The sequence below is a fragment of the Typopeltis vanoorti genome, chromosome 19 (assembly GCF_054136105.1).
Source record: "Typopeltis vanoorti isolate ZY-2024b chromosome 19, IOZ_Tvanoo_1.0, whole genome shotgun sequence".
NCBI lineage: Eukaryota > Metazoa > Arthropoda > Arachnida > Uropygi > Thelyphonidae > Typopeltis > Typopeltis vanoorti.
This window is the reverse complement of record NC_143567.1, coordinates 35,734,545-35,748,090: the sequence shown is the minus strand read 5'-3', so window position 1 is coordinate 35,748,090 and position 13,546 is coordinate 35,734,545. Positions and strand designations below refer to the sequence as shown.

At 36.4% G+C, this 13,546-nt stretch overlaps 1 protein-coding gene across 1 annotated transcript in view; it reads right to left on the bottom strand.

Annotated features, from left to right (window-relative positions):
• BRWD3 (bromodomain and WD repeat-containing protein) overlaps positions 1-13,546 on the bottom strand; it is a 451,316-nt gene that overhangs the window by 378,730 nt on the left and 59,040 nt on the right. The window contains 1 exon segment of the mRNA XM_090409588.1: positions 12,163-12,313. Within this exon segment, the coding sequence (XP_090265714.1) occupies positions 12,163-12,313 (151 nt within the window).

The following is a 13,546-nucleotide window of genomic DNA, read 5'->3' as shown; positions in this document are numbered from 1 at the left end:
AATAAAGACACTTAAAATAAAGAGAAATTAACAGCATATGATTACAATGGCACAGCATTCATTTACAATATTGTGGTATTGTAAATGTGGTGACTGGCTGTCAGATAGGTTTCAGAAAGTTGTATATAGGTATCCCAAAAGAGGATGTCACTAGCAGTGTGCTGCATGGATCTGTATTGGGGCCATTGTTGTTCAACTTGTATATCAATGACATTTGGATGGGTTTCACTGGTGATATGCAGATGGTGCAGAATTGGGGAGAACAATGCAGAGTCAAGCAGGTGTTATGGCTTTACAGGAGGCCTTGATCAGGCCTCTTATGGATTACTGTACACTGAATTAGGATATGTGCCTGGTGATGAGGATATTTTAGAAAGGGTCCTGAGAAGATTCATAGAGATGATAACTAGTTTGGGAAATATGGAGTATAAAGACAGATAGAATGTAATTTGCAAATCCTCGTGAATAGGAGGAGGAGTGGGGATATGATTAAGACATATAAGTTGATCAGGAGTTGTCATTAGGTTAGCACAGAAGAAATTTTTTTATAGAATAGAAGAGAGAAAGAGAGAGAGAGAGGTAGAACAAGAGGCCATCCTTGGAGACTGTATAAGGAGAGTTTCTTGAATTAACATGAAAAAACACAAGGGATAAGTAATACTATTTATTTAAGGCCATATATTTCAGCCTGAATATTACAAGCCATCTTCAGTGGTGACAATAGTTAATGACAAAATAGAATGCACACAACAGATGATTTCGTGTTAACTCACAAAACCTCTCATGGCACAAGTATCTCTTAAACAATGTATAAGGTGGGTATGAGCAAAGGATTGAGAAGCAGGTTTTTTGCATGGAGAGTGGAATTTTGTGTGTTGTGAATATAGACACTGAATCAGTTTAAGCCATGGTTGGAGAAGCTTTGTGTGTGTGCATCCGACAATGAGTCTCTGACTCCATGATGGTCAGATGTTAACAAAATACACAAAAAAAGGTGAAACAGTAAAGAGGGATACACACCCCATTCATAATAGAGGATAGAGCATAAAGGAAAATCAGCATTCTCTTGCACGTTTCCCTTAGTTGACGAATATGTGCAAGGAATATAAGCTTTCCTTTCTGTCAAAGATGAGTCTTGAGAACTTGGCTTCTGTTACCATTGAAATAATACTTTGTCTGATTCTTAACTCAAGATCTAGGTGAGGATTGCATTTTCAGCAGTGTGTAAACAGATACTTTTTTCTACTGAAAAATTGAACCCATTACTAAGAGTCCATGAAGAGATACAATCAATTGCTTGTTGAAGCTGTCTTTTAATTACCCTCATGTTACATGAGTGACAGTAAATTGTGAGGTCATCAAAATATAAAGCATTGCTTACTGTGGGAAGATATTCAGTGACTGAACATCTTCTTCCCATACTTCTGAACACCTGAGACAAATTCTTGAGGAATGAACACCCTCTTCTCGATGATATGTCCAAGTTAATGTGCTTCCCATTCAGACTTGGAATTCTCAGTTGCATAGAAAATTTTTAATAAAAACAGGAAGGTGTTCTCTGAGATCTAGGTACAGAGGTTACTTCAAATGCTCTATCTCCAGACTGTGGCATAAGTTTTATCCACGACAAAGAACAGTGAAACCAGATGTTCTCCTTTCAGGAATGCATCTCTTATACATGAATGACTATAAAAGCCACATTGTTTTGAATAGAAGAATGTTGCTTTCTATCAGAGAAAACTGGCATCTTCAATTATCAACATTATCTTACAGACAACTGGTCAGAGCAATTAAGTCGATAATTATTTGCTTGTGTTGGATTCTTTCCTGGTTGTTAGGATGGCCATGGCAATTTCCAAATTCTTGGCATAAGCCAATTATCATTGTATAGTAACACAAGATGATCCAGAAAACATGATGGAAGATGTTTCATCATCTTATAATGGGTGTCATCAGGATCTACTGCACTGGCATGAGATAGTAAAGGAAATCTTTTCCATTTCTCCTTAAAGAATGAGAATGAGTAATTGTATAGCTCTAGTCCATTTGCAGAAAAGGTTGGCCACTATTTCTCTTGTTTTTCAATATTAAAAATTCAGGAGGATAAGAAGCAGTTGCCAAGATTCGGTCAAAATTTTCTCCCAACATGTCTGAATAGTTTTGGGATTAGCAACAACACATCCATTATGGTCTAAAGTAGACAAACTGTGTGTTCGATATCTATCTTTCATTTTCCAGAGTTTATCTCGTACGATTTCAGCACTGGTTGTTTTGATTAATCAATAATGTAAATTGGATCCAAGATTTTTTTTTGACAATGACACCACCACCACATGTAATGTGCCTTTAGCTCAAGCATGTTTAAAAGATTATATTCTGAAAGTTAGGAAAAAGTACTTCAGTGAGCCTGATCCATTTACCACATGGGCATCAGTGTAGGAGAGTATGGTTCCTGTGAATACACAGTGCAAATAACAGGAAAATTATCACTTCCACAGATGTTCTCATGAACATCCCAAATGAGAAGTGGAAAAATAGCAGGGGAGTAGATCACAGAATATGAGTGGGTAGGCATATGGAAGAAGGTATTGACTCTATTATTAAGAAGGGCGAGATCCTTATTGTCAAGCATTCACTCAATGATGTGACTCATTTGTCATGTAGAAATTACTCAACAAACTGTTATATCGATTAAAGTCACCCATAAGAAGTATGGGCTGAAGCAGTTGTAATTAAGGTTATCAAGATCGAACTCATTTTAATTAGAACCCAGTGCTAAATAAATGAAACATATGATAATAAGAAATTTCATGGACAAGCACTCTGCTACTACTTCCAGAGCAGTATAAGCTGGATGTGTTGGAAAGGAGTATGATTGTCCACTAAAATAGACACTCCAACATCTCCAGTTCTGTCCCAGAGAAACTCCTTAAGGTCGGGTCCTCCAAGAGTTTTAAATGTGTTTCTGGAGACAGAAAGCTATGTGTTTCTGCAGCAGAACTTTGATATCATGAATATTTCTGCAAATCTACAACAGTTCCACTGTAAAACTTTTCTTATTGTTTTGGCTTTGTAGACTTGTCCTATTTCTGATGGGCTGAGGGCATACATCTCTTCCTTTGGAAAAATGTTCCCTACATCATTTAATGTGTCAGGATCACTGTTCACTGAAAGTGAACTGTTGACTATAGTTCACTTTCAGTGAACAGTGAATACAGAAGTCTCTATTTCTCCTGTGTAGATGTCTAGTGGTTTATCTTTCATTGATGTCCCATAATTTTCTTGGCAAGTGGGTTCTCATTGAACAGGTTAATTTTTGTAGTTGTTTTAGGAGTGAGATGATAATAGGTTGTGTGCAACTAACTTGCAAAACTGGAACACTCCTGTTGCCAATTTTCATGCCAAGGTGAAGGGCAGTGGACTTGATATCCCTTCCCTTTGCTGGCTTATCCCATGGCTCCATTATAATAGAATTAAGAAATTAGAAATATCCACTTCTCAAATTTGCAGAGATGCATTTCATTGCTTTGTTATCAAGGAAGACTTTCGGCATACTACAAGGTGGACAAAGTATCAAGGTCAACTGATAGAAACTACATTGGCAAAGCATAAGAAATGGACTGCACAGCAATACAGCTCTATTGATAGTGCATCACTTTATGGATCTAATCTAGTGTCTCCCCAGCATCAATAAGTACAAGAAGGTACTAGGCTCCTACCTAGTCACGAATTTACTGATAATCAGGGCTAGGATTAATGCCCTGCCAATGAGAGCCAGTACAACCTGAGTGGCAGAGGTGACAGAAGTTGTAGGGAAGGTTGCCACTACTGTGAAATCCTTTCTCATATTGCCCAATATTGTTTTGGAATTCATGATATTCAGTGAAGCAGCATGATGCAGTGATCTCCGTATTAAATAACTGGTTGAAAAACAAACTTTGGGAGAGTGAGGTTGGCCTGCACTATAGACTTTACAGCTGATATTAGAAAGCCCAATTTAACTGCAAAAAAGGATGAAAGAGTCTGGATTATTGATGCACAGATAGTGGGTACTGGGTGCCCACTTGTTGTTGGTCATGGAATGAAGTCTCATATTATGAGCAGAATATAGATCTTTCTTGAAAGAATGAAGAGGAGTTTGGGGAAGCTCCTCATTTCATTAGTGCTACCATCTCCCTTCATGGTGTATGGTGCAATAAGAGTTACAAAGACGTTATTTCTATAGGCATTATTTTGACAGACATTAAGATCTTGCTCCTTAGAGATTTGCAGTACACACTGGTGGCATGGCGTTGTCACCAATAAATGACTTCTAGAATACCTCATACCGGCATGGGATGGATCTTGATGTATTTTGGCTTCAGTCTTTCTGGCTATTAGGACAAAGGCATCGGCCATTGCTCTGGTAGACCATAGCATGCAGCAGTGCATTTCGGGGTGAAGATTTATAAAATAAAATATATGATTGCTACCCAAAGCTGTATAACTGAGAGGAGACCTCCACATAGCTTTTAAAGGATTGCGGAGAACCAACCAGGGCTTCTGACCTAATGTCCAATCACCTTTTTGTGGTGCACCCTGTTGGATATCTACCTGGATACTGAACGAACGAGGATGGGCTGGCAATTTGAGATTTAGCTAACCAAATTGTATTCTTATTGGCTTAAACCAACATACAAAATGATGATACAACATGACACAATTTCATGCCGGCTGGGGCGTTCCTCAGTTAAACAAAGCCCACATTGTTATCGCCAGGGAACCAGGGCGAACAGCAAAAACTCAGCTACTGGAACAAATCTGAAAGCACACCTCAACTCAACATCACAAAAGTTAAAGATCGGTACTATCAACATAAGAAGCCTGAATGGCAAAGAAATGGAGCTAGCTGAGGAATTAGATAAGTACCAGATCGACATAATAGGGGTGACAGAAACAAAATAGACAAAAACTGGTGAGATCGTTCTGATCAATAAATACAAAATGTTATATTCAGGCAATGACAATCCAGGAAAAGAAGGAGTAGCCATAGTATTTAACACAAAATACGAGGCTAATCTTCTTGAATGGCAGGCAGTCTCGAGTAGAGTGATGTGGGCAAATATCAGAATGGGGAATTGGACAATGAGACTTATTTGTGCCTATGATCCCAAAGAAGGTTCTACTAAGGTAGAAGTGGAGGAATTTTTTGATACTTTAGAAAAAGCAACTGACACAATGAAATAGGAAAAGTTGGTCCTTGTTGGGGATCTAAATAGCAGAGTAGGAAACGATTGTCAGACATACAAAAATATTTTGGGAAAATTTGGAGAAAAGAGCAAAGCCAATAATAATCACAAATGCCTGTTGGATTTCTGCTCAGGACATGGACTGGTTATTACTAACACCACATTCCAACATGAAAATGTGCACAAATTCATAAGGAGAGAAAAGGCAAGGTATAAGAAAAGTCTCATTGACTATGTTATTGTTGACAGTGATGTTTTCTCCCTGGTGCATGACACCAGAGTGTACAGAGGATTTGAAATTGGAAGCGATCATTATTTAGTCTTGAGCAGTATAAAATTGAATTTCATATTGAAAAGAATAACATGTAAGAAAGTTTTAAAGAGAATAAAAGTTGAGCAGCTCTCAGATGTGAACTGTAGACTAAAATACACAAAGATTATTGAAGAAAAAATGAAGGACTTTGAGAACAGGAACCAAACCTTGGAGATTCTGTGGCAAGCCTTCAAGAAAACTCTGATTGATTCAGCCAAAGAGACATGTGGGGAGGTTGTCTGCAAGGATAGAAAAATCAGAACTCCATGGTGGACACAGGAAGTTAAAGAGGCAGTGAAGGAAAAGAAGAAAGCATATCAAAAGTTCCTGGCAAATAAGTCAGCTTGTGCTCTTAGAGAATACAGAGACAAATGTAGGAAAGCTAAACACTGTGTAAAACTAGCTAAACAAAAGTCATGGGAGGACTTCGGCAAGAACATAGAAAATAAATATCAAGAGGATGGTAAAATATTCTGGAAGTTGTTGAAGAAGCTTAGAAATAGAGGAAAGAGCGCTATAAAAGGAGTTAGAGATGATAAAGGTGAAATGAAAACAGGAGAAAAAAGATATCCTTGAAGTGTGGAGTAATTACTTCGAAAAACTGCTAAATGAAACAAGCAGTGATAGCACAGTGGTAAAAAAAATACTCAACAGGCATAAAGTCAGGAATATATATCCATACTTGAAGTGGAAAAAGCCATCAAAGGCTTGAAATGTGGAAAGGCAGCAGGAGTAGATGATATTCGACCTAAATTGCTAAAACATGAGGGTATAAAAGTCTTACAGTGGCTGCACTGCATAGTTCAGAGAGCTTGGACAGAGGGACGAATTCCCGATGATTGGAGTAGAACTCTCATAGTACCCATATATAAAAATATATATATTTAGAACTATAACATCGTCTGCATAAAGCAAAGAACTGACATTAATATCTCCGCTTTCCTTCATAATGTGATCCATATAGATAATGAATAACAGAGGGGATAATGTACATCCTTGTCTCACACCAGATTTAACATTAAACCATCTTCCTGTACTTCCTTCAATTCTAACTGCTGACTTGCAACTCAAATAAAGACTAAGTACTGCTTGATATAATGCTCCATCGGCACCATATAACTGTAGTGTATTGAATAGCTTCTCTCTTGCCACCTTGTTATATGCCTTTTGAAGATCGACAAAACTTGAATACAGATCTTTGTTATTATTATTATTATTCCTGATACCTCCAAGGAGTCCGTAGACTCATCGTGGGAGGACATCTACAACTGTCTCTAAACCTAACCTCTACTACGAATCATCTCCATCAATGCCATCTACCGCCCACTTCCAACACCACCACAACTAGTAATTTTTGTCTGTAAATTGCGTGTGTTCTGAACGGCCGATTTATATGTATGCGGGATGAAAAACCCGAGTTTCCGGGAGAAAAAACCCTGCTACCTACATATGAGATCGGCTAACTCACCTTCGATTAATATCGACCAGATAAAGATTCCTCCCGTCGCGACGAGAATCGAAAATAGGCCTATTCCAATCGAAGGGCGCAATGTACCATCGTTCTTCCAATTGCGCTACAGAGGCGCTCTATTCCCATATTATATTCCCATACTTTCTCAACTATTTGTTGTAAAGTGAAAATCTGATCCTGACAGCCTCTATTTGGCCTGAATCCAGCTTGTTTTTCACCAAGCTTTTCTTCCACAATTCTTCTCAACCATTTCTCAAGTATACTGGCATAAATCTTGCCAGGAACACTCGGTAGGGAAATACCTCTGGAATTCTCACATTCAGTTTTATTTCCCTTTTTATATATGGGTACTATGTGAGCTCTACTCCAATCATCAGGAATTCGTCCCTCTGAACTATGAAGTGCAGCCACTGTAAGACTTTTATACCATCATACTTCAGCATTTCTGGTCGAATATCATCTACTTCTACTGCTTTTCCACATTTCAAGCCTTTGATGGCTTTCTGTACTTCAAGTATGGATATGTATTCCTGACTGTATGCCTGTTGAGTGTTTTTTACCACTGTGCTACCACTGCTTGTTTCATTTAGCAATTTTTTGAAGTAATTACTCCACACTTCAAAGATATCTTTTTCTCCTGTTTTCATGTCACTTTTATCATCCCTTTATTTTACAGCACTCTTTCCTCCATTTCTAAGCTTCTTCAACAACCGCCAGAATATCTTACCACCTTCTTGATATTTATTTTCAATGTTTTAACAAAGTCTTCCCATGACTTTTGTTTAGCTAGTTTTATACAGTGTTTAGCTTTCTTACATTTGTCTCTGTATTCTCTAAGAGCACAAGGTGATTTATTTGCCAGGAACGTTTGATATGCTTTCTTCTTTTCCTTCACCGCCTATTTAACTTCCTGTGTCCACCATGGAGTTCTGATTTTTCTATCCTTGCAAACAACCTCCCCACATGCCTCTGTAGCTGAATCAATCAGGGTTTTCTTCAAGACTTGCCACCCGTTCTCAAACTCTTTCGTTTTTTTTTTCAATAATCTTTGTGTCTTTTAGTCCACAGTTCACATCTGAGAGCTGCTCAACTTTTACTCGCTTTATAACTTTCTTAAATGTCATTCTTGTCAATATGAAATTCAATTTTATCCTGCTCAAGACTAAATAGTGATCACTTCCAATTTCAAATCCTCTGTACACTCTGGTGTCCTGCACCAGGGAAAAAACATCACTATCAACAATAACATAGTCAATGAAACTTTTCTTATTCCTTGCCTCTTCTGTCCATGTGAATTTGTGCACATTTTTATGTTGGAACATGGTGTTAGTAATAACCAGTCCACGTCCTGAGCAGAAATCTAACAGGTATTTGCTATTATTATTAGCTTTGCTCTTTTCTCCAAATTTTCCCAAAATATTTTTGTATGTCTGACAATCATTTCCTACTCTGCTATTTAAATCCCCAACAAGGACCAACTTTTCCTTTTTCATTGTGTCATTTGCTTTCTCTAAAGCATCAAAAAATTCCTCAACTTCTACCTTAGTAGAACTGTCTGTGAGACCATAGGCATAAATAATTGTCATTGTCCAATTCTCACATTCTGATATTTTTTTATTATTTTATTTTTTGTTAACAACCAGAATATTATTTGAACTGCACTGATATTTTTGTAACCCAGTATTAGACATATCTTGATATATTTGAAAAGAAAGTATTGGAGGCAGGCATCTTAAAATAAAAATAAAATGAAACAGATAACATTGATCACAGATACACTACTAGTAGCCACCATGGAGACGAGTATGCAGGCACTGCATAGGAAATGTGCAAGACCTTTGCAGTCATATGCTCCACAGAGCCTTGCATATCCACTTCAACATCCATGGCTTCAACTTGAACCTTAAGTGTCCACCAAACTCCACCTTCTTGGTAGAAACCCAAATTTCACCTCTCTCTAGACCAGCGTTTCCCAAACTGTGGGCTGTGGCCTCCTTGGGGCCCGCAAGTTTTGTTGAGGGGGGGGGGGTGAAATAACAAAAACAAATTTAAAATGTTTTAAGACTAAGCAGATTTTTTTTTAATCTTAAAAGAAACATATTTAATTTTTATTATTTCTTTTTTGTTCTTTTTTATATTTTAATGAAAAAATCACACACTGGTGTTGGTTCACAAATTTTCTTTCTTGTGTATTTCGGCGTTTAATGAATATTAGTAAATATATGCTTATTCATATAAGTCTCATTTCAAAGGTATTGATAAGAAACATAAAAAAGATTATAAACGCAAAATGTTGAATATAAATTGTATTGAATATAAATACAATAAATATCATAATAATATATGTCTATATTGCGATTTTTTTTCCGATGGGGGCCGTGAAATATTTTAATTTTTCCAAAGAGGGGCTTGGCATCCATAAATTTGGGAAGCACTGCTCTACACTATTCAATCTCAACTTTCAAAACTACACAATCTTTAACTCCTTTTGATGGTGGGTGGCATATGTGCATACGAGGGTGGTCTAAAAATTTCTTGGCCTAACAATGAAAAAACGAATTCATAATTTCAAAATTATTTTTATTTTTCAACATAATCTCCCTTAAGACTAATACATTTATTCCAGCGATGCTCCTGCACCATTATCATGTCCCTGCAGTGATTCTCAGTAAGATCTGCAAAATACCCCTCTACAGCTGCAACACCTCTTTATTTGAAGAAAAATGATGACCAGCGAGGAAGAGTTTTTGTTTTGGGAAGATACAGAAGTCAGAGGGAGTCAAATCTGGGAAATAGGGTGGATGTTCCAACAATTCATAATGCAGATCCCTTAATTTTCCCATTGCCAAAACACCTTTGTGAGCATGTGCATTGTCCTGATGAAAGATAATTTTTTTCTTCTGCAAACCAGGTCTTTTCTCATGAATTTTTTCATCTAGTCTGGTTAAAAGATCAGAATAATATTCCCTGGTTATTGTTTTACCCTTTTCAAGATAATTAATAAACAAAATGCCTTTAGCATCCCAAATCACCGATGTCAGGACCTTTCCTGCTGATGGAACCGACCTTATCTTTTTATCTAAAATAATGGGGAGAACCACCAATTCCCAATTCCTACGCTACCTCAAAGGCACCCAGCTAATAAATGACAAATATATCATCCATTTTTGGACAAATGCCATGAAGTTTGGTGAATCTCAAGTAGTTGCACTTAATATCGCCAAGGCATATGACCAATTCTAGCATAAAGCTTACTAAGCAAACTCTCATCATTTGGCCTGTCCCAGAGGGTAAGGAACCATCCACAATCAAACATAGCATAATGGTGGATGGTTTTCCTTATTCTCTCACCATTCAACAAATGCCAGGATTCCACAAGGTTCTGGTCTCTCACCAATCAATGACCTACTTCAAGTGACTTCCAATCTAATACATAGTTTTAAAAATGACAGCACGCTGCACTCCTCCCTTTCAATTGATAAACCTTGCTCTACACAAATCACTTCAACCTACAGAACATCAACCAACCATTGCCCTCAATTCTGATCTCCAAGCCATCCTCCAATGGGAGCTCAGATAACCTCGGCAATTTTAATGCTAGCAAAACCCATTTCTCATAAAAAAAGAAACATTTTCTGCCAGTATTACATTTGACAACCTTCAAATTGTCAGACAAGATGAGATTTCTCTTCTTTGAATAACCCTGACATCAAGCCTCTCCTAGCATAAACATATTGCAACCAGTGACTACTAAGCTTCCAAAAAACAAGGATTTCTCTTTTGCTCAAGACGTTACTTCATCTGTGAACAGCTGTTAACCTTATACAATTCACAAATCTGCCCAGCTATTGAATACTGCTCTCACATTTGGGGTAGGGCCCCTAAGAGCTCCCTTGAAATGCTTGACTCAATACAGAGGAGAGAAATTAGATTGATTAATAACTCATCTCTTACCAAAATCCATTTACCTTCACACAGGCATTTGCTTTCTGCAATATGTGTATTCTATAAATATTTCCATGGCAAATGTTCATATGAAATAGCATCAATAATTCCCTCATCTGGTACTAAGTCTGTTGGAACAAGTGCGGATGCTGCCCAGCATCCATTGATAATACACCTTGAAATCCACAGAAAAAATTTCTTTTCCTCCTCTATCCGTGCTACTGCTGCATTGTGAAAAGAGTCTTCCCCATGTATTTCCCTTATGTGTTTCCCAAGGAATATAATATACAGGCTTTTAAATGAAATGTAAACAAGTTTCTCCTTTCCTAATCCACTACTCATACATGGTGCTAACGTGTCAACATAAAAAAAGAAATTAAAAAAAAGATAGAACTACATATGAAAATTAGGACTGAATGAAGTTGATTATTTCCTATACCTTGGGAGCACAAATAAACTAAAAAGGAAGATGCAAATATAAAATCAAAGCGGCTCACTAGAAAGAATAGAAATATCATAACTACAGAAAAATTTGACAGATAGGAATATCTCACAAGGTACAAAAATTACATCGGCTAACTCTTATAGTTTCTATTGCCTTGAGCAGATTTGTGAGATCTTGGACTCGCACAAAAAAAAAGACAAACAGATTTGAGAACCAGGCATGTCAATGAGAATGCTTATGATTTCCTAGATAAAAAAACAGAATTTGCTAATCAGATAGATAAAAACCAGACAATGGCATAATAAAAAATAACAATAAAAATAAAACTTTGAATACATAAGAAAATTTTTTCTTATATATTCAAAGTATTTATCCAAATTATGTATCCAAAGTATTAATTCATTTGAATTAAAAATACCCTGCAGAAACAAGAAGCAAAAGAGACCTCAATTCAGATAGAGACCAACATATAAAATTAACAAACTTCCAGCAGAGAGTGATTAAAGATATTTTATAGAGCTAAATGAAAAATTACAAATATAGATACGAGCCCTCAGCCATGAGATTAAGGACTGTTGCAATAAAAATATTGCGTGCACAGTTCAAATGAACGACCAAGATACCAAGATAGTGTGGAGCAATCATGTTCATGTGTGTCTGTCTGTGCGTATTTTACATAATGTAAAACGGACACAAATCAAACAAATCAGGGATTTTTTTTAACATTCTGGTGAAATCTCTTTTAATCTTAATAATTTACCTTCTTTTGTCCTTAATAAAGACTGATGGCCTGCACCAAGCAGAGAAACTACTCCGGTTACATTGGAAGGAATTTCTTTGTCTAAAAGTGGACTTATTCTTGAACATATTTTTAGCAGGTAGTCGGCAGAAACATGAGGAAGACTTTGTTCCTTAATATACAAATGAACAACTATATAAATAACATTTCTTGGGTATATTTTGGTGTACATATAATTTACAGTCAACTCTTCATGTAGAAATTACAGAATAGTAAGCAAACTCATTAACAAACTAAACTACCAAAAGGCTCCAGCTAAATTACCACAAGTACTAATTCTATTTTAAAGGAAATTCACTGTAGCAAATCTCATACAATAAACTATTCTTTTAGTTCCTTGGATTTGCTCTCACTGCAGTGATAATTGACTGCACTTCTTGCAATAATCTAGAACAGGGATCATCAAACTATGATTTGCAGAAAAGTGTAACCCAGTAAAAAATGAGAGAAAGCAATTAAAATTATGTGCAACTGCATTTCTGTAAATTAAGGCAAATAGAGATGAGTACACAGCAGGCCAAATGAATTTAAGTGTTTTACTACTAATTTTATAAATTATTAGCATCTATCATGATTATCTAGCTTTGCAAAAATTTGGATCACTTGTCCAAAAAAGTTTGAAGATGCCTGTTCTAGTATTCAAGAAATTAAACACTGCAAGAATTTAAAAGCATTTAGTCCCAGTTTTCTAATTACTCAAGACTTGTGGATCAAATATTTCAATTAATTAATGGATAAGTACTATTAGAGATAACATCCACATGCACAAATAAATATAATAAAATAATCAAACAGAGTAAACTTCTAGTATAATAAGTTATATTATAAACAAACCCATATTAATTTTTAAATGTATAGAAAAAAGCATAGTTTTAAAATTTTACCTGTCATAATCAGATGAATTATAAAGATTATCTAAAGCGTGGAAATTCATTTAAGCAAATCATTAGGTACCACCACTCTGGCCCTACAAACAAAAGAAAATGTTAACTTCCAATGTCACTCATAAAAGTGACCTGTGAAAGACCAACGAGCATATCAGATTTAATAGTGGCAGTGAATGAATTCAAAGCCCACATCCCCAAGTCACATGTAGGCATCCCATCCTAACCTTTCCTTCACCAAGCAGGAACAAGACCATCTATTATGACAACAACCAAAAAAAAAAATGCCAAAGTGGCAACAACAGTTGGTTCATCAACTACAAGAAAGGAATATTAGTGTAGAATCATGTGCTACTACTAGCTACTATGAAAACCACTAAGCACTGCATGAATAGAAAGCATGAATGATCTCATCCCCCACACAGAACCTTCCAAAAAAAATGCAAAAATATGTGATCTCA